General features: G+C 65.1%; 1 protein-coding gene across 2 annotated transcripts; it reads left to right on the forward strand.

The window, feature by feature from the left end:
• Window positions 1-2803: 2803 nt before the first annotated feature.
• On the forward strand, window positions 2804-19209 carry CPLX2 (complexin 2). Of its 2 annotated transcripts, XM_074838804.1 has the most exons (5): window positions 2804-3011; window positions 7669-7767; window positions 16845-16952; window positions 17443-17618; window positions 17726-19209. In XM_074838804.1, exons 3-5 carry the CDS (start codon window positions 16922-16924, stop codon window positions 17921-17923), a joined length of 405 nt encoding a protein of 134 aa, XP_074694905.1. In that variant the 5' UTR covers window positions 2804-3011; window positions 7669-7767; window positions 16845-16921; the 3' UTR covers window positions 17924-19209. The 2 variants fall into 2 exon arrangements, with proteins under 2 accessions (XP_074694905.1, XP_074694906.1); XM_074838805.1 differs by lacking the exons at window positions 2804-3011; window positions 7669-7767 and adding an exon at window positions 14559-14599.
• Window positions 19210-19713: the final 504 nt, after the last annotated feature.

Genomic DNA, 19713 nt, shown 5'->3' on the forward strand with positions numbered 1-19713 from the left:
CCCTGCGAGTTCGGCAGCAAGGCATGCACAACCCACGGCTGTGATCGAAAGTGCTGGGGGAGGCATTTGCTCTTGCTCTCACTGTGGTTTGTACATCCATCCGGGGCTCCGGGAGGAAGCCTGTGCCACGCCACCATCCAGCACATCTCCTGCACAGGTGCATCCCCTATGGTGCATCCTCCACTGGGCTCTCCAAGCCAGTATTTCCCTCCGTAGGATTCAGGAGAGCGGACATGCTCACTCGTGCATGTCAGGGGTGAGCAGGCAAAGGCAGGCATCCCACGACCAGAGCCTCTCCATTCCCTCGGTTCCCACTCTGGTGGCATGGAGACAGCCCCAGGGACCCAGGGGTGGCAGGCAGGGCTCCCTGCTCAGCCAGGGATATCAGAGCCGCACTCCTGGCCCGCTCCCTTTTCCCAGGGCTGGCTGCCCTGGTGCTCCACAGGACAACCAGCCTTGGCGCAACGGGAGGAATGGGATGAAAATGAGAGATTGCCGTCCCTCCAGAAGAGGATGCTGGCAGGGAAGACAGAACTACACTTCCCAGAGTGCTCCTGGCCCTGCCTGCTGCCGGGGGAAAGGCTGAGGGACCCAGCCACCAGCTCCTCCCTGCTCCTAAATGATTCTCCTTATTATTTATTTGTGGTTTTTCTGCACTTAACTGTCTGCCTCGTCCACTTAATTGGGGGATTATTGCCACTACCTGCCCATCCGCCAGAGCCCAACTCATTACTGGGGCTTATTTATTAGCAGCAAGGCAGCAGAAAAGCACCCTGCAGCTCCCTCTCCTCCGGCACAGGCAGCTGGACGCGATGGAGGAAAGCGAGTGGGGCCAGTAATGGTGGGAATGGCCACGGTTCGGCCAGGGCCAGGTCAAAACCAGCCTCTGCTGGGCACCAAGGCATCACAGCAGCCTCCTCCAGTGTCTGGCGTCAGCCCAGGACACCGCTATTCTTGGCAAAGCACGGAAGGAGCAGTGAGAGCCTGGCTGCTCCTTAAAAGTGCTCCCTGAGCTCGGGAAAGGTCAGTCGCACAACGCTGTCCTTTCACTCGCAGCGAGGGACCCTGTCTCCTCGGCACAGTGGCAGCTGAGTGACAGCCATGTGGCAGGGTGATGCCAACAGCTCGCAGGAGCCCACTGCAGGGAGGCGAAGGGGCTGATGCCCCCTGAGCCCAGGAGGAGCTGGCAGCACCCTGCAGCCCCTCTCCAAACTGCTGCTCCCATTTCAAGGCAGGAGAATCCAGGAAGAATGTGGGACAGCAGAAGCAAGCCTGCATATTGAGCGCTTTGATAAATAAAACATGGCGAGAAGGCAATTGGAGCTGCCCACTTGGCTGCGGGCAGCTCTGCAGCGGCTGCATGGGGGGAATTCACAAGCGGTGCCACCCCGGCCATCAGGCCGCCAGCCCCAGTGCTGCTGCTCTGCTCGCATCCAAGTTTTGCTGCCTCAGCACTGAGGGGGATTGATTTATTCATCAGCCTCTCCATCCCGCAGCAGCCCTGCAAGAAGGAGTGGTGCAGTGAGCTGCTGTGTGATGTGACGAGCAGCACGGCAGGGAGCAGGGAGGGCTGACCTGGAGGTGGCTCCCGCCTGACCCGCATCCCACCTGCCATGATGCCTGATGGAGGAGGGACTCCCCAGGGTGAGAAACATGAGCAGCAAACTCCCCCAGGGCCCCGCTGCTGAGCCCTCCTCAGGCACTAAGGCACAGCCATCCCGCACCCCTTTTTCAGGACGGAGAGGCAGGACCCCTTTTTTCAGAGGGCGATCAGAGATCCCCATGGATCAATTGCAGAGACAAGTTGCAAAGCGAGGAGCCAACCCCAGACAGCACCGACCCCAGAGTAACCCCAGGGCTCGGTGGGAGCTGTTCTGCACACCCACAAACCCAAAGCAAAGCCCAGGGGAAGGAGTGCTTTGCCTGCCTGCCAGGGAAGTGCAGGCAGCAGCCTGCGGAGAGGGGCCTGTGGGGGGCTCAGGAGTCCTCGTGGCCACGCTCTGCACCAAGGGCTGGGCGCTGAACACCAAAGTTTTGGCTTCTTAAAACTACTGGGGGCAAGTTCTTGGTCTTTGCCCCACTCCCTCCTTCTGCCGTTCCCTGCCCCACACAGCAGCACACGGGCAGCCTGCCCACATCCCCGGCGCAGCCCCCGGCTGCAGCCCCTCCGCTCACTCCACTCCCCTCAGCTTCTCTGTGAGCCCCGCGGACCCCAATGGGCCCTCAGCTCTTCATCACCCCCCCCCATCACACCTCACAATAGACCCCAGGCAGGGGCTGTGTCAGGTGCAATGGGGGTCTCTGATTTGGGGAGCACCCCGAGACACCCGGAGATGCCCTGTCTAGAGACGCCTCCTCATCTCTGGGGGGCTGGTAGTGCCATGGGAGGGGAATCACTGACCCTGGGGGAGAGAAGTGCTGGGCCCTGGGGGGAAGATGAATATGGGAGGGAGTTGCTGGGTGAGGGGGACTGGTGGGTGGGATGGACAAGTACTGGGGGGAATTGCTGGGTACTGGGGAGATGGAGCTGGCCAAGAAATGGGGGGTACTGGGAGGCATGGCCAGGTACTGGGAGGTGGCTGTTACGGGCACTGGAGGTGCAAGTGCTGGGGCTCAGGGGTGTAGCCAGGTACTGGGAGGGATGCCTGCCTACTGCGGGCAATTGCTGGGTGCTGGGGGGGGCATAGCCGGGTATCGGCGGGGGTGGCTGGAGGAGCAATTACCGGGAACCGAGGGGACCGGCCGGGCAGCGGGGCCACAATCGCCGGGTACCGGAGGGGATCGCCGACTGCGGGGCCGGGAGGCCGGGGCTGGGGGCTGCCGCCGGGGGCGCGGGGCGGGCCGGAGGCGGGCACGGAGCCGGCCCCGCCCGGGAGGCCGTGCGGCGGAGGGGGAGTCAGCACCGGGGGCCCCCCCCGTACCGCTACGGTTCCCGCCTCCCTTCCGGCGGCGGCTCCTTCCCTGCGCCGGGGGCGGTCGGGGCGCACCGGAGCCGCGCTGAGCCCAGCCAGGTGGGTGCGGGGCCGGGTGCGGGGCCGGGGCCGGGTGCCGGGCCGGGGCCGGGGGCGGGCCCGCCGTGCCGCAGAGCCCGGGGGGGGGGCCGGGCACGGGCACGGGGACCGGCCCGCCGAGCCTCCCGGGGCCGCCGGCTTATGTAACGGGGCGGCGGCCGCGGGGATGCGGGATGCGGCATGCGGGGAAGGATGCGGGGAAGGATGCGGGGAAGGATGCGGGGCGAGATGCGGGCTGCGGGTGGAAGATGCAGGGCTGAGCGGCGCGCCCCCGGAGTGCCCCTCCGCAGGGCTGGGGTGTGGGGGGGACACGCCGATGTGGAGGGGATGGCAGGAGAAGGGCTGTCACCCTCGGACTGTGCTTTGCATCCCCCCCTCCAGCCCCTCCGTGCCTGGCCGTCCCCTGCGGGGGAGCTCTGCAGAGCGGGGCCGTGGGCAGGGAGAGGAGGCAATCTACTCCCCACCACCACCCCCTGCCTGCACCCGGGGAGGCTCCGCGCAGCCTTTTGCTGTGGGGAGCTCCTGGTACCCACCGGGCTCTTCCCACGCCTCCCCATCACCGGCTCCTTCCTCCATCCAGCTCTCCGCGGCTACGTCCGGCCACTCGTGGAGCATCCCAGCTGCACAGTCCCCCGGGCTCCAACCCCTCTCCTCACTGCACCGTCCCTACGAGGTCCCTCCTATACCCCACGCTCCAGCCCCTCTCCCTGCCGTGTCCCCAGCGCCGTGGCTGCAGCACACAGGGCAGGTGGCTGCCGTGATCCAGGCCTGGCAGCACGCGGTGGCACTGCCACCCGCATGGCACGAGCGTGACCGGGCAGCTGCTGCCCGAGGCAGGCAGTGCGGTGAGTCAGAGCAGCGAAGCAGTGCTGGCACCTTTGCTCAGGACAGGGCTGATGGCTCAGGGCTTCTCCGCACAACCAGCCAGGCTCTGTGGGCAGTGGCCGAGGTTGGTGAAGGAGCCGGAGTGATTTGAATCAAGCTGAGGTGCTGGGTTTGGCAAATAGAGGATGAGGAAGGTTGGGCCGGGCTCAGGGTGCAGAGAGATGTCCTCCCTACCAAGCCTGCTCTCGTGCCCTTGAGGCCGCAGGACCCCAAGGGTTGCCAGGACAGGCTCCAGCATGGCCAGGGGAAGGAGGGAGCTCAGCCCCCGGGTGTCAAACCCTCACTGTCCTGCGGAAACCGGAGATGGCTCAGCTGAGACAAACCAGCACAGAAAAATGTCTGATAGTCTCCCTTGGCTATGGGCTGGGTGTTTGTTTCTTCGATTGCATCACGTGATAACATCATCAGTATTGAAATGACCCCAACCAGACAGAGCTATTAACACCTGGCAGCGCTGGAGGATGATTGCGGTTCGCACCTTGGCTCTTCCCCGGGTTTCTGCAGAGGCTGCTGCCAGGCGCAGCCCACCAGGCCCAGTGCTGCTTGTTGGGAGCTGTGTTGGGAGCCGAGGGGAGCCACAGTGAGTTGCCCAGCACGGTTTAAACACTGCAGCTTGAGAGGTCCTAGCAGAGGTCTGGTACTGTGGAGAAACCCTCCATGGAAGAGACGGTGATCGTTGGCAGCATGGCACAGCTCCGTTCCCACCACTGGGCACCAACGTGCCCCCATGGCCCAGAGCTCAAGAGGTCTGGTCTGGTAGGGGGGCATGGTCACTGCAGCCCGGGCTGCTGCTTCCCACCAGCACCGAGACCAAGCCCTCGGGCATCACGCGCTGCCTGAACAGCCAGGGCGGGACCCCCCTGCCCAGAGCAGGACCTTCCTGGCGGCCGGAATCTCTGCCCTTGCCCGCAGCCTCCATGTGTTCCTGGCCAGGCCTCCCCATTTGTTCTTATGCCAGCATCATCCTCGAGTTTAAATGATCTTTCTCCCTCCCCAGTGTTTACTCGCCGGGTGTATTTATAGAGAGCAATCAGGCCTGCTCAGCCAGAGTAAACAAGCTGCGCTCCTGCGGGCTGCTCTCGCGTGAGCATTCTCTGCTCACTTGTCCCAGGAGCTTTCCCCTCTGCCTCTCCCGGCTCCACAGAGCCTTCCTGGCTGCGGAGACCCAGACTGCCTCATCCAGCTGTGGGCTCTCCGGGCTGTGCCTCCAGGCTCTGGTATCTCTCTAGGTCTCCCGGTGCCTCGCCAGCAGCCACTGTCACCTTCTCTGTGCCGTTCTGCACCACAGGTGCCTGCTCCTCCTGTAAGCAACCAGGCCAGCCGGTCCATCCCTCCCTAGCTGGTGCCACCAGCTCCTGCTCTAACACTCACCAGAGGTTCAGAAACATCGCTCATCTCAGCCAAATCCCAGGCCCCTGTGATGGTGCAACCCAGACCTTCCACAGCCTGTGGCAAGATGGATTCTGCAAGAGGCATTGAGATTTTTGAGACTGAAGGTCTGCTTTTTGAAGGCAGGGCAGGTTGGCTCAGGTACAGAGCCCCGACTGGGAAATGCCTCTGGGGGCTGCCCGGTGCAGTGTGGCACCCCAAGCCCATTGAATCCCTGTGTGAGAGCCAGGATGGTGCACTGCCGGCACTCAGTCCAGTTTGCAGATATTTTTCCCTAGCATCATGGCTCTGAGCCTTCCTCCTCACCCCAGTGCCCGGACATGAAGCTGATGCCAGCGCCGAGGCAGGTCACAAGAGCATCTCCCTTAGGCAGAAGTGCTTTGAGATGTGGCCCAGAGTTTCCCAGCCCATGCACCCCACTGCTGCCCTTCCCGAGCCCACCCTCCTCCACAGACATTTGGACAGGCTCAGCTATAAAAGCAGGGTGCCAAGAGCCAGAGCTGTGGAATTGCTAATGGTCTTATCTCAAGTATTAAGTTTTCCCTGGATCCTGTGTCTTGTGTCCAGACCTCAGCTGGAGAAAAGCATCCCTGCCAGCACCTGGGAGCGCCACAGTCCTCAAAGCTGGGGGTGTTCTGGCACTGTCACCCTGCTCTGCTCTTCCCTATCTCCGCTTTTGGCTGTGGTTGGTATCTGGTTGCCTGGACAGGCAGACAGACAGAGCTAGTGCAGCTGTCCAGGTGAGATGCATCTTCGTGGTACTGGCAGGCTCTGCCCATTGCAAGGCAGGAAAGAACGCATTTTGGTCTGGCCCATTAAAAAAACACCCTGCAGGGATCAGAGCAGCACCCCCCGGGACCCTCTGCACCCTCTCAGGTGCCTCTCGGACCCTGCTCTTCCCACCCTCTGGGGTTTCAGCAAAGAACGGCTGATTTACACCCCAGGCTATGGCCGGCAAAGCAGGGGACAGATCCTGTCCCAGCCCAGCTCATCTCCTTGGCACTGAGCTGCCCCGAAACCAGCCACCCCCAGGCACGTGTCCCTGCAGCACTCTGCAGCCCATCTTACCCCACTCCCAAACCTTCCCACATCCCAGAGGAGGCAGCAGTTGTCCCCAGTAAAGGTCACCTTCATGCTGCTGCTGAGCCCTTTCCAGGCTGAGCTTTTAGCGCTGCATTTCCCAGGGAATCAGTCACCATTCCAGGATCTCCTTGGGGGTCCCACTGGGGACCCTTTGCCCCTTCCCGGCAGCCCCCAGAGCTCGGGGTCCCCGGGGTGAGCCTTTACCCTCCCCAAACCCAGTGCTGCGCCTGGGGGCTGGCAGTGTCTCCTGCCCCCGGGGCTGGGATGAAGCATCCCAGCTCTTTAATGCTTTTAAAAATGCAGGCTCCAGCCATCCCAGCCCCTGCTTCTCCAGCATCGCTGTTTGCCTGTGTTTCCCCCAGCTCCCCTGGGTCATGTATTTATCTCCAATTTGCCAAAACCTCCCTCCTCCTTCCCCAGGGTGGAGGAAAAGCCTTTGCTCGAAGTCAGGGTGAATTTGTAACTTCCCCAGGAACCTGCTCCTCGAGTAGCAGCGCACAAATCACACTCATGGCACCCATCGTGGTGGCACCGACTGCACAACAAGGGACAGACCACCCCAGAAACTGCCGGCGTGGCACCCAACACCCTGGTACCTGGGTCTCTGCACAGCCCCTCCCCAGGCGAGCGTCCCCTAGGAGCACCCCCTGCATCTCCCCGAGCATCACAGGGGGATTTAAAGGACATTCAGGGAAGGGACAAGATCCCCAGGCAGAAGCTTCCTGAGGTCCAGCAGAAGAGGGGAGCCCAGAGTGGGGCCAGACATTCTCAGATTGCAAAGTCTGAGCAAGGGCTTTTGTTTGGCGGCTTGTTTTAACTTGCCATTATGTTCTCCAAAGAAGAAATTCATCATTTACAAGCTGAGGAAGGCAGAGTTAATGTGAAATTTTAAAACCCTCAAAGAGTTGAGAGCCCTCTAAATATTTAATGAAGGCATCCAAACTGCCGGGTGTCTGCAGAGACAGGCAGGAGCCCTCTGCCAGCAGCGGAGGTGGTGTTCCTGATCCAGGAGAGGACCAAAGACCCCGACGGGCTGCCACCTCCTGCAGCCTGTCACCTTCTGCACACCCTGCTGGGCTCCCACCCTTGGTGACTCTTGGCAGCAGGTTGCTCCCACCCTTGAAGTTCAGGATGTGGGGGGGTGTGCAGACCCACCCTGGGCCCCCCAGGTGGGGAAAGAGGTCAGCAGGCAGTGGTGTGCTCCATCCGTCACCCATCAAGTGATGCTGCTATGTCTACCCTATCCGGTCCTGAGGCCCCACCGTGGAGCTGATCCTCTCGCTGTCGGTGTGTCCCGCAGGCCCTGCTCTCCCTGCGATGCCCAGCCGCCTCCGCGAGCAACTCGTCCCCCTGCATTAGGTGCCGAAGCCTGCAGACGCCCGGCGCTGCACACACCAAGGTAGGCAGCGCTGCCCCAGCTCTGCACGCCGCCGCTCCTGGGGGGCCCATCTCGTTCCCCGCGGTACAGGAGGCACAGGGCAGCCATGGGATGGATGGGGGGGTGCAGAGGTACCGCCCGGGGCTGCCTCAGCGGAGCCAGTTGGGCACCCCAGGATGGGGGATCTATCATGGGCACCCTGGTGAGACCCCAGTGCAGGGCAAGAGGCATCTGGACCAGGTCAGGACCAGGCTGAGGCCATGGGAGTGGGGAACAGCTCGGGCTCTGGGGCGGATGCTGGGCACAATCCTGCCTGAGGAACATGGCAGGTGACGGTGACTGTAAAGCTGGTGCAGGGCCAGGGGGTTTTTTTCTTTCTTTTTTTTTTTTTTTTTTGCCTTTGAAAGCCCCCAGATGGGAAAGGTATGAGCCAAACCCCACTGAAAGCAGCCAAGAATGAATTTTCTGGCCAGAGCCCCAGCAGCTCTTGGATCGGCGCCGTGCCCGCCCGGCGTCACGCCGCAGCGGAAACCCCAGGCGCAGGCAGGCTGGGGGAGGTCTCAGCCGGGGTGGACAGTGAGACCCCCACCCATCCCAGCTGCCCCCCAGTGCGGGGGTCTCACCCCTCCCAGCAACCTGAGCCAGGACAGTGCAGGCTCATCCCGCTCCCACCAAGCCACAGCTTGGCTGGAGCCCAGACACCCAGATGTCCCCCCCACGCTGCCACGGAGCCCCCCACCATGCAGCCATCTGCTGCTGTCAGAGGACAGGGTGTCCCCGGCATTGTGGCTCTCACCCAGCTCTGTTGCCCAGGGCACGGGGCATCTCAGCTCCCGAACGTCCCCTCTCATGGGGTGCGATGGGCCCTTCTCCCCCAGGAAGGCAGATGCTCTCCCAGAGCCAGGCTGGGAGTTTGAATAGAGTAGGACCAACCGTGATGGCATCCCCACTGCTCTCTCCCTCCCACTCTCCAGCCTCAGCAGTGCAGGGGAGGGGGTAAAGAACCCCAGGGTCTCTGCTCTCATCTCAGGAGCCCCAAAGAGCTTGCAGGATCTTTGAAAACCAATACCTCTCAGCACAAGGCTGAACCCCAGGGGAGCAGTGCCCAGGGTCTCATCTTTGAGGGCACTTTGGCTGGAGGGGGGGACAGGCAGGGGCTGCTGCTGCTCTGCTGTGGTCTGGATGCCCGGTCTTGAGCTAATCTTGCCCTTGTCCTTCGTGCCTTTCCCCAGCTGGTGCAATGAGGGTGGGTATAACCCCCCCGCAGCTCTCTGCAGGGAGCAGGTGCCCAGATCCCATCCCAACATGAAGCTAGGAGGGGACTCTCAGACATCTGCTCCCCGCACAGTCCCAACCACCTCCGCCATCAGCACCTGCACAGGCCCTGCATGTCCCTGCCAGGGACCTGGGGAAGGAAATCAAGATGTGCCCAGGCTGGCTGCTTCCCCAAAAGCGATGGCTGGGGCGGCAGGGAGGGATGGGGAGGCAGCGCGGGGGCTCTTGTCTGCTCCCCAAGCAGTGCCTGGTGTGCTGCGCCCAGCTCCGCTCTGCACCGGCCCCTGCAGAGCTGTGCGGGTGTGCGTGCCTGCCATAAATATTGATGGGGTGGACTTAGCGCAAGTGTGCCTTTATATACAGCAATTGGGATGTAAATGCTATAAGTACCTGCTGTGTGGGCAGGAGAAAGCGGAGTAGGTGATAGCACTGAGGCTGAATGCACAGTGGCTTTTTTACAGGGAAGGGGGATCCCTCCTGCGCGGGGTGGGGAGGTGGCAAGTGGCTGGTTGAGTAACCCCAGAGGTCATAAACCTGTTTGGGGAATCGGCCAGACCTGCAGTGAGCCTAAATCTTCCGGCTGAGACTGCAGCGAGCTGCCGCGGCTCCCACAGCCCGCTCCCCGCACAGCCACGCCAGGATAAACAGCGAGGGGCTGCAGTGCCTCTGTTTAATAATGCATGGCACAGAGGCACCGGACGCACGCCGGGAGCTGCGGGGACGAGGAATCACCACTGCAGCACTCGACCGGCGGGGTCCATCCCGGCGTCCCCCGGCGCTCATGGGACGTGGATACCTCAGGGCTCCAGGTGGCCCTGAGAGTGGGGCTGGGTGAGCAGAGCTCCCCGTTGCAGGGCACAGAGCAGTGGTGGCAACACCAAGGCGGTCGGTTGCACAGCAGCTGATATCCCAGCCACGCTGGATGCTTCTTAGCTGGAGCCTGGAGCTGGGTCCCTGTCCCTTTGGGCACTCTTGCTGGCAGATTCAGCCCCTCCATCACTGTTCCTCACACAGATGTAGGCGTAGATGGTCTTTTGGGGGAGCTCTGGAGGGCTGAGCAGCACTGGGAGCACCCCACCCTCTCTGGCATCCTCCTGGGACACTGCCATGCTGGGAACAGCTGGAAGCCGTGGACTCAGCCCCCTCCTCGCCCCATCCCTCCTTCAGCCGCAGCCACCCCGCCTCGCACACTGGCTGCCATGCCCTGGACCAGCAGATGAGTGCTGGGGCCCTGCAGGCACCAGTTCACAACCAGTTCCTGCAAATGGCCCCCCCGGGGGACACACGTCCCTCATTGCACAAAGTGCCGTGATCCGTCCCCACCGACCACCTGCTGCAGCAGCTCCCTGCCACCCACTCCCCAGCCCACGCTGCACCCCATGGCACGGAGCTGGGATGGGACGGACTGGGGGTGCCCAGCGCACCCCCCCTGCCCCCCGGCAGGAGCCTGGCAGGAGGGGGCAGATGGGTCTGCAGGAGCAATGCCGACAGGGCGGTGGTAGAGATGCAGATGGGTCTTCAATACTGATGCCGACGTGGCCGTGGTATTGATGCAGAAGGACCCGTGATAGTGATGTAGGAGAGCAGGAAAAGCCGCAGCAGCAGCCCGGAGCCCCTCTGGCTGCAGGGGTGCTTTGCTGTGCCCGTGCGGAGCAGGGCATGGGGAGGGCAGCAGGCAGGAGCCTCCCCCATCCAGCCAGCAAAGCCCAGAGCCAGGGAGACCCTGAGGCATGAGGCCAGTAGAAGTCGCCCTGTGACCGTGGCTTTGGCCTGTTTTCTCTGTCCCTCACTGGTGAGCTCAGGGGATCCTGCCCCCCCCAGCCCTCCACCGCCGTGGTGCTGCTCCCACGGTTGGGCAGAGCATCGCGGCAGAGCCCTGGTCAAGCTGTGACACAAGTCCACCTCCCTCCCCGCCAGCCCCAGGGCTTGTGGCACGCTCCCACGCCAGCCCCGCAGTGAGACGACCCACGTTCACACCCTGTGCCTGGCATGGGAGCGATAATGGGGGAGTGCTGGGGGGGGGCACCCATGTGTGCTGGAGCAGGCTGTGACTTGCTGCAGGGACAGAGCGGTGGCCCCGGCATCACCAGGGGCTGAACGTGGGCAGCTCTGAGCACCACACGCTCGCTCTCAGCACAGTGGCATAACGGAGTGACCCTGGGTCCCCCTCACCCCGCGCGGTGTCACCGGCGGGAGGGACAGCAGGGGTGGCAGGGGCTGTCCCTGCAGTCTGTACTCAGCCGCTGCGCTGGAGGGTCTGGCTCCAGCCTGACGCTACAGCACGCTGGTGCCTGTCCCCATCCCTGTCCCCGCCGGGTGCCAGCCCCAAGGGGCCAGGGCTGCTCTTCAGAAGCTGCAGCTGCTGCATGTTTTGTGCTGCCTCTTCCCCTTCTCTCCGCTGCTGTTTTTGTTTTGCTTAAGAGGCTGGGTTACGAATTTTAAACAGGCTCCTGAAAAACCCAATTACCTCCAGAAGACAACCTGATAAAAGCTGCCTAAGTGGCACTGTGGAAATCGCCTTGTGCAGCAGCCGAGGGAAAACCAACATAACAAAGCCTTTGGAAATGGAGTTAACCACTTTTAATCCCTTGGTGCGATGAGAAGGACCAATAATTATTTTCTGCAGAGATGGGCGGGGGGGGGGGAATAAGTAAAATAACTGTCCTGTGCTAATGGGCGGCAGCAGGCCGGGCTGGCGGTGCTGCAGGGATGGGTGCAGGTACTCAGGCACCCGCTTCCCTCTGCCCGGGAGCTTTGTGAGGGCCCGCGGAGGCTGTGACCTTGCAGGGTCCCCGTGTGGCTGTGGGGCCCGGGGACGATGCTGGCAGCAGGGTGGGCAGGAGCCGCTTGGGGTGTTGCTGGCAGTGGATGCTGTGGGCGATGCAGCAGCGGCAGCCAGCCCCGTGTCCTTTCCCCAGGCTCTGGCGGGGAGCGGAGCGAGGCGCTGCCAGGGCCCTGGCACCCACACCGGCTCCGTCCCTGCCACGCTGCCCCTGAAAGCCGGCACGGAGGTGACTTGCAGGACTTGGCAGGACTGAGAGCTTCCTCCTCCATCTGGCCACGGCGCTGCCCCCCCATCCCTCCCCATCCCTTCCCTTCCTGCCTTCCCCAGCAGCTCCAGGCAGCCACCCAGCAGGTGACACTGCCCAGGATGATGCCAGGGACAGCTGTGCCTAAGGAGTGCCCGTGCCGGGCGCAAGCAACTTCCCAACACTGAGAACATCCTCCAAACACCTGCCAGAGCCAGCTCGGCTCTGGGACTGCGGGGTTCCCTGGGCCCATCCCCATCCCGGGAGCCGGGGTGTCTGCAGGGCAGGAGGATGGAGGCGATGCCCAGGGCAGGTGACAAGCCCCTGGGTGCCCTTCCTGCGGGAGCCCAGCTGGCAGGGCAAAGCTGGGCGCCCACCAGCCCATCGGCTGCGGTTGTGCTGCCGGCACCGGCGGCTGGAGCGCCAGGGCGGTTGGCCACAGCTCACGTGAGCCTCATGCTTCCCGCAGCAGCAGGGACGGAGGCTGATTCGCCCACCTCCCCCCAGCCACCTCGCGTGGGGTCCCACGCTTGGGGACAGCACTCCAGGCCACTGAGCTCCAAGGTGGGCAATCCTGGCTTAGTGCTGGGCACTGGCACAAGAGACGGCCCTGCTGGCTTGGCCACAGCTCATACTGGGAGCAGTCCCTGGGCACGCTGGGAGCTACTGGGGGAGGATGTGCTTAATGAGCCGAGGCATCTCCAAAGATTGAAAGACTCAAGGACCCATCCCAGGAACAAAAGGAGGCGTTTGTCAGGCGCTGAGAGACGGGCTCGTTAATTCCTCCTGGCTGTCACACTTATCTGTAATGAATTTGTGCTCCACTGTATTATTTTTAATACAATAGGAGCGGTGCCGCCCGCCCACCGCCCGGCTGCCGGGAGCGCTGACGTCAGCGCCCGGAGCACGGCTGCCGCAGGACAGACGGACGGACGGACGGACGGACGGGCCAAGCGCAGGCCTGTCTTGCCACCCGCACACCCATCCCACCAGCTGCCAGCGGGCAGAGCGGGGCTGGGTGCGAGGGCAGGGAGCATTTTTTCCATGGAGGTGGAAAAAGGAGTTGTTGGTCGATGCCGTGGTGGAAGGAGGCTGAGGGCTCAGGGCTGGTGGCGATGGGGTGCGCTGGGGGGTATTTTGGGGAGTGGTGAGAGGGGGTGATGTGTTGTTCCTGTGCTGAGACCTGTCCGTGGCAGCGGCCGTGTGTCGGGGCAGGAGCCAGCAGTGGGTGCACACACACGGGTCTGTGGAGGTGCTGGGCTGGCACTTGCATCCTGGCTTTGGCCACCCTGACTGCCGGATGGCTCCCCACTGCTGCCCCACATCCTGCGTCGCCCCCGTCCTCCCCACAGCAGCCCCAGCGGTGTCCGGCAGCCCCGGCAGCACCTCCGCAGCCCGCATCGCCAGGCTTGTGGGGGCAGCTGCAGCCTGGCTCAGCTCCCCGCAGCCTCCCACATGCAGAGCCGGGGGGGTCCCTGAAACGACCCCACACCCAGACTCTCTCCAGCACTCTGCTGGGCCATAGCTGTAAGATTCCCTGCAGGGCTGCTTCTCCAGAGCCTCACCATTACACACCAGCTATCCCCAAAGCGTGGCTCAGAGCACCACTAATCTGATTTGCAAAGGGCTCATCTTGTTTCTAATAACCCAGGGCTGGATTAATTAGGAGGCGCCGGCTGCCCCTCTGCAGGGTGGCGGGGCTGGCGGTGGGGTGCACGCTCATCCCCAGCACCTCTCCGTGCACTGGGACGAGGATGGGGGAGCCCTGTCCCGCAGCCGGAGGGGGAGCAGGAGGGGCTCCAGGAGCCCGTTTCCCTTTGGGCAGACACAGGGGGAGCCGGGTGGGGTGGTGCCCCCCAATCCCTTCCCGGGGACCCCCCACTGAAGGGGATCCCGAGCTCCGTGGGCATCGTGGCTTCGACGCCACCGTGCAGCCCCTCCCAGCATCCCCTGCCTGAGCACCCACCACCCACCACGGGACCCCCCTGGGGGGGCAGCACCAAAAACCCAAAGCTGGGGCCTCGGAGTGGCGGGTGTTGGCGGGGGGGGGGCCGAGACGATTTATCAGGGACTTTAATTAAACTCCCGCAGCCGCCCTGCACCGCTGCGGAGGGGGACGGGGTGCTGCGGCTCGGGGTGCCGGGTGAGGGAGCAGAGGGGTGCGGGACTGGGGGGGCGGGGGGGCTGCTCCCCGGTGGCTCCGGCTGCTTAATGCCTCGTTTCGCCCATTAATTACCGCGGAGGTGAATCATTAACCCCGCGCAAGCCGCGCTCCCCCCATCCCTCCGCTGCAGGAGCACGGAGCGGGGGGGGGGCTCTGGGGGGGCCCCGTCCGCATCCCCGGTCACCGGGACGTTTCCCCGGGGGTCGTGTCCCGCATCCCACCCCACCGTGGGGGGGGGTGCCGGGCTGCGCGGTGTCGGGGCGGGGGGGGTGTCGCTCCGGGCGGGCCCACGCGTGTCGCCGGGGGCGGGCGGGGGCCGGGCCGCGGCGGGGCGGGGCGGGACGGGAGGGCGGAGCGGCGGCAGCGGAGAGCGGCGGCGGAGCCGGTGAGTGCCGCGCCGCGCCGGTGCTGAAGGGACAGCGCCGCCGCTGCGGCACCGGGCGGCCCCGGGCGGCGGGCGGGGCCCCGCGCCGCATCCACCGGGAGCGGGGGGGGGGGAGCGGCGGGTCCCCGCGGTACCGCGTCCCCTCCGCGACCCCCCCCCTCACCCCCCCGCCGTGGCTGCCGCCCTCCCCATGTCCCTGCGCCCCCCCCCCCTCCGCGTCCCCGGTGTCCCCTGCGCCCCCGGTGTGTGTTCCCCGTCCCGCGTCCCCCCCCCCCCCCACCGCATCCTCCGTGTGCCTGCGCCCCCCCCCAACTCCCCCGCGGTGCGTCCCCCGGGCTCCGCACCCTCCCCCTGCGGTCCCGGTGTCCTCCGCATGCCGGGTGTCCCCTACGTCCCGTGTCCCCGCTGTCCCCCGCCCTCCTGGCGCCCCCCCGTGTCTCTGCGTCGCTGCAGCCCGTGTGGCCCCGGTGTCCCCGCGCCTGCCGGTGTCCCCCCCCCCGTTTGCTGTGTCCCCCCGCACCGCCCGTGTCCTATCACCCCTCGGTGTCCCCCACCCCCCGACACGCTGCGTGTCCCCCCCCACGCGGTCCCGGTGTTCCAGTGCCCCCGTGTCCCAACCCCCCCCGGTGTCCTCTGCACCCTCCCTGCGGCCCCGGTGTCCCGGCACCCCTCCGTGTTCCCACGTCTCCGGTGTCCCCCGACCCCCCGCTGTAGCCCCGGGGCTCAGCACAGTACCTCCTAGAGGAGCCCCCCCCCCCCCCCGGTTTCGCGGGGTGCCCCGGGGCTGGGAGCAACAAACTTCCCCGGGTCCCGGTTCATGGAGCCCCCCCGCAGCCCAGCAGGGTCCCGGGGAGCTGGGGTGGGGGGACCCACGAGGCTGCGGCACCCACAGGGCGCGCGCACACACACACACACACACACACACACACACACACACACACACGCTGCAAACTGCACAGCCTGTAGCCTCCCCCCCCCAGGGCATACGGGGGGCACGGGCACACACACACCCCCCCCCCCCACACACACATACGCACACACTCACACACACCCCACACACACCCTGCCTGCAATCCCCCCCACACACACACAGAGCATGCAAACAGCCCGCAACACTCCCACACGTACACACGCGCGGCACAGTCTGCGAATTTGTGTGCACACCCCCCCCGTACAGCCTGCAAACCCACGGACCCGCACACCCAGCGCCCCCCCCCCCCCCCAACACAGCCTGCAACCGCCCCACACAGTGTGCAAACACACACCCGCAGCACAGACACACCCAGCGCACACAAACACAGCCTGCACACCTCTGCGCGGGCACCCCCCCGCCTTGCGAGCCCTTGCACACTCACCCACAGAGCTTGCAAACCCCCAAACTCACACGCGCGCACACTCAAAGCTTGCAAACAGGCGGCAAACCCGCACACTGTGTGGGCACACGCAGCTTGCAGCTCCACAAACTTATACATACACATCCCCCCCCCCCCCCCATACAAACGCAGCCTGCGGCCACCCACAAACACACCCCTTGGCCAAACACAGCCTGGGCGTCCGGCTCACACGCACACACAGCGTGTGCACACACACACACACGCACACACACGCTCCGTCCTGCACCCACAGTGCCCCTGCACGCCGTCACCCGTCCCCAGCACCCACAGGGATCACACGCACACACCGAGTCACAGGCGCCGCAACCCCTACAGCCCCCAAACACTGTCACACCCTGCCAACAGCCTCTTTGCCATCCCTCTGCAGAGCACACGCATTGCGATAGACACACGCGCACACACACACACGCAGCACCCCGTGTCTGACTGCGCTGCGCTGGGATCCCCAGCCAGGGTCTGTGTGTCCCCCCAAAAGCAGGGGCAATGTGGTGGGTGGTGACGTGGTGGGTCCCCATCCCACCCTGGGGTTCCCGGGCTCTTCCTGCCCCACTGAGGACAGTGCTGGGCTGGAAACCGGCTCTGGGGTCCCTGCCTCGGACCTTCCACAGGTCCCCAAATGCCAGCGGGGATGTGGGGAGGGGGCCGAGGGGAACAGGCACTGCCAGCAGGCAGATCTGCCCACCCGCTGCCTACAGACCCCAAAAGCTCCCTCTGCCCACGCTGGAAGGCATTTGGGGCTGGAGACACAGAGGGTGTGAACTGCAGCCCCAGGGACAGTCCTGTCCCTCGTGCCTGGGCGGTGGGGACCCTGGGCGCGGCGTCCCCCACCATGTCCCTCTCTGCCCGCGCAGGTGGCCCTGGTCAGTGAACCCGGACGGCAGTGGATGAGCGCTGGGCACTGGCCTAGCCACACGCACACACCGGCACCATGGACTTCGTCATGAAGCAAGCGCTGGGCGGTGAGTGGGTGCTGTTTCCCTCAGGGTCCCCCCTCCAGGAGTGACACCGGCCAACACCCTGGGGAGCGCGGTTGGAGGGACATGGTGGGGGGACAGAGCCATGGGGAGAGCCACTGGCAGTGGGGAGCTGCTGCAGGAGCCCTCCAGGGTTCCCATTCCCAGCGCCCGCAGCGCCTGGCTGGGGAATCCCGGCTCTCTTGCCACTAAGTGGGATTCCCCAGCGGGTCCCCTGGGTGCCAGCGTCGAAGGAGCTGCCGGCATCTCCCCCGGCTGACGCTGAACTAGGGCAGCGCAGCCAGCCCACGGCACTCCCTATCCCCGCAGCCACCAGAGCCCATCTGCAGCCGGTTCCGGCACGGGTGGCCCCGGGGATGTCCCCGGTTGTCCTTGCTGGGGGGCTCCGTGCCCTCCCTGGCTCTGCAGGGGCTTCAGCAGCCAGCACCAGGCTGCAGCACCCTTGGGGACCGGCTGGTGGTCTTGTGCTGCGCAGGGGCCACCAAGGACATGGGCAAGATGCTGGGGGGTGAGGAGGAGAAGGACCCTGATGCGCAGAAGAAGGAGGAGGAGAGGCAGGAGGCACTGCGCCAGCAGGAAGAGGAGCGGAAAGCCAAGCACGCCCGCATGGAAGCCGAGCGGGAGAAAGTCCGGCAGCAGATCCGTGACAAGGTGGGCTGTGACAAGGAGGAGGGTGGCCCAAGGCGGTGGTGATGGGCACGGGGCACAGCGCGGGCAGCACCCACTGCCCACCCTGCTGAGGGCCTGTGTCCTCACAGTACGGGCTGAAGAAGAAGGAAGAGAAGGAGGCGGAGGAGAAAGCTGCACTGGAGCAGCCGTGTGAGGGCAGCCTGACACGTCCCAAGAAGGCGATCCCGGCAGGCTGTGGGGACGAGGAGGAGGAGGAGGAGGAGAGCATCCTGGACACCGTCCTCAAGTACCTGCCCGGCCCGCTGCAGGATATGTTCAAGAAGTAACAGCACCGCCAACCCTGCCATGGGGTGCTGGGGCACGGGCGCCCTCTCCCCTCCGACCCCTCCATCAGTTCCCTTGGCCCCGGGGAGGGTCCCCACACACCCTCCCCACCCCCTCCTGCCCTTTCCCCCCCGCCCAACCAGACCAAAAACCCGCCCCGTCCCGTCCAGGCAGGGCCCCCCCACCACGCTGTGCCAAAGGGGAGCGGCCCTGGCCGGACAGGGCGAACCGGGACCAAATGCACTGATGTAACCTCGCGGCAGGCTGGAGGCACCCCAGGCCCTACCAGCCCCCCCGGGGTGGCTGCCCGTGCCCCCTGCCCTGCCCCTCCTGCCCTCCCAGGGAACCCTGGCAGGCCTCTGCTCGCCTGCCCTCGTCCCCAGCACTGCCATCCCGCTGCCCCGTTCCCAGCCCTGGGCCAAGCCCAAAGCACAAAGCCAGGCGCCCTGCCCGCAGCTCCCCCCCCCCCCCCCCATCCCCGGTCCCCGGGCACGGGGGTCCCCCGGGGCTGCCTGGTGTGCCCCAGCATCGGGGGGTTGGAGGGGACCCCCCTCTCCCCGCATCTCTGGCCCCATAGTTAAAGCCATATCAGTTAGACTGCAATACTTCAGCACCGGGAGGAGCAGGCGCCGCGCTCCGCCGACCGTGTACAAAGGCACGTGTGGGGCAGGGACCCCCCTGCCTCGTCCCCCCTGCCCTGTCCCCACCGCTCCCTCGTCCGTGTCTCGGCCCCGCTGGCCCCCGTTCTCGCATTAGTGTCTCTGTGCCAGGGTGCGCCCCGTCGCTCCATGCGTCCTCGTGTCCGCTGCTCACGCTCCCCCCCCACCCCTGAGTCCCTGCTGTCCCCGGGGCCACCCACGGCGCTAAGCCGAGAGCCCCCCGCCGTGCTGCTGGGGCCCCCGCTCTGCCCCCTGCAATAAAGCCAGTGTGGGGCCGAGGGCTGCAGGGCCAGTCCCGGGCTGGGAGTGCCCGGCTGCCCCCCACCCGACGCTGGACACACGGGTCCCCCCGGGCCTGGGAAGGGATCCCTGGGCAAGCGCCCCGGGAACGTCCCAGGAGCTGCTGCTTGCACCCCAAAGGGGGGACACAGGGGTATGCCCTCACCCCGGCCCAGCCCTTGCTGCACCGTGCTCCCCCTCCCCGTGCTTCCTCCGCCACAGCCCCCGGCTGCTCACCAGGGCCCTCCCCGGGGAGGCAGCGGTCAGCTGGGGGCCCCGCAGACATGCTGTGATCATCCTGCTCGAACTAGTCTTTGACAAACTAATAAAATAAAGGGATTTGTACATTGCTCTGGCCTCTTCTCAGCCATTGCTTCCCTGGGGCCCCGTGTCAGCTCCCTCACCCCTCCATTCCCCTCAGGGCTGAGACCTGGCAGCTCATCACACTAGAGGAGGCCACAGGTCCCAAGTAAGGGAGAAGGGAGAGGCCACACACAGCTCCCAGAGCTCTGCTCAGTCCAGCTGCCTCCCCACAGCCCCGTGCCCACCCTGCAGGCACCCTCTACGGGGTTGGGGACACAGTAAAAGGGACGGGTGCTGGTGGGCCCCCGTCCCACAGACATGGCAGAGGGGCTTCTGCCCCTTCCCCCCAACTCTGGGACTCCCCTCACAGAATGACTGGGGATTCCCCTGGGGTACAAGGGATGTTTTGGGGTGTGGGGGCAAGGCTGTGACGCACAAGAGCAGGGGCACGACGCTACGGGCAGGCCGTGGGTAATGGGGCACGTCATGTCCCCCAGCAAAGCAGGGCCCCGGGCAGTGCCCAGGCTTGGCACAGCCCTGGAGATCCTCCA

Source organism: Strix aluco, chromosome 13 (genome assembly GCF_031877795.1).
Source record: "Strix aluco isolate bStrAlu1 chromosome 13, bStrAlu1.hap1, whole genome shotgun sequence".
Classification (NCBI taxonomy): domain Eukaryota; kingdom Metazoa; phylum Chordata; class Aves; order Strigiformes; family Strigidae; genus Strix; species Strix aluco.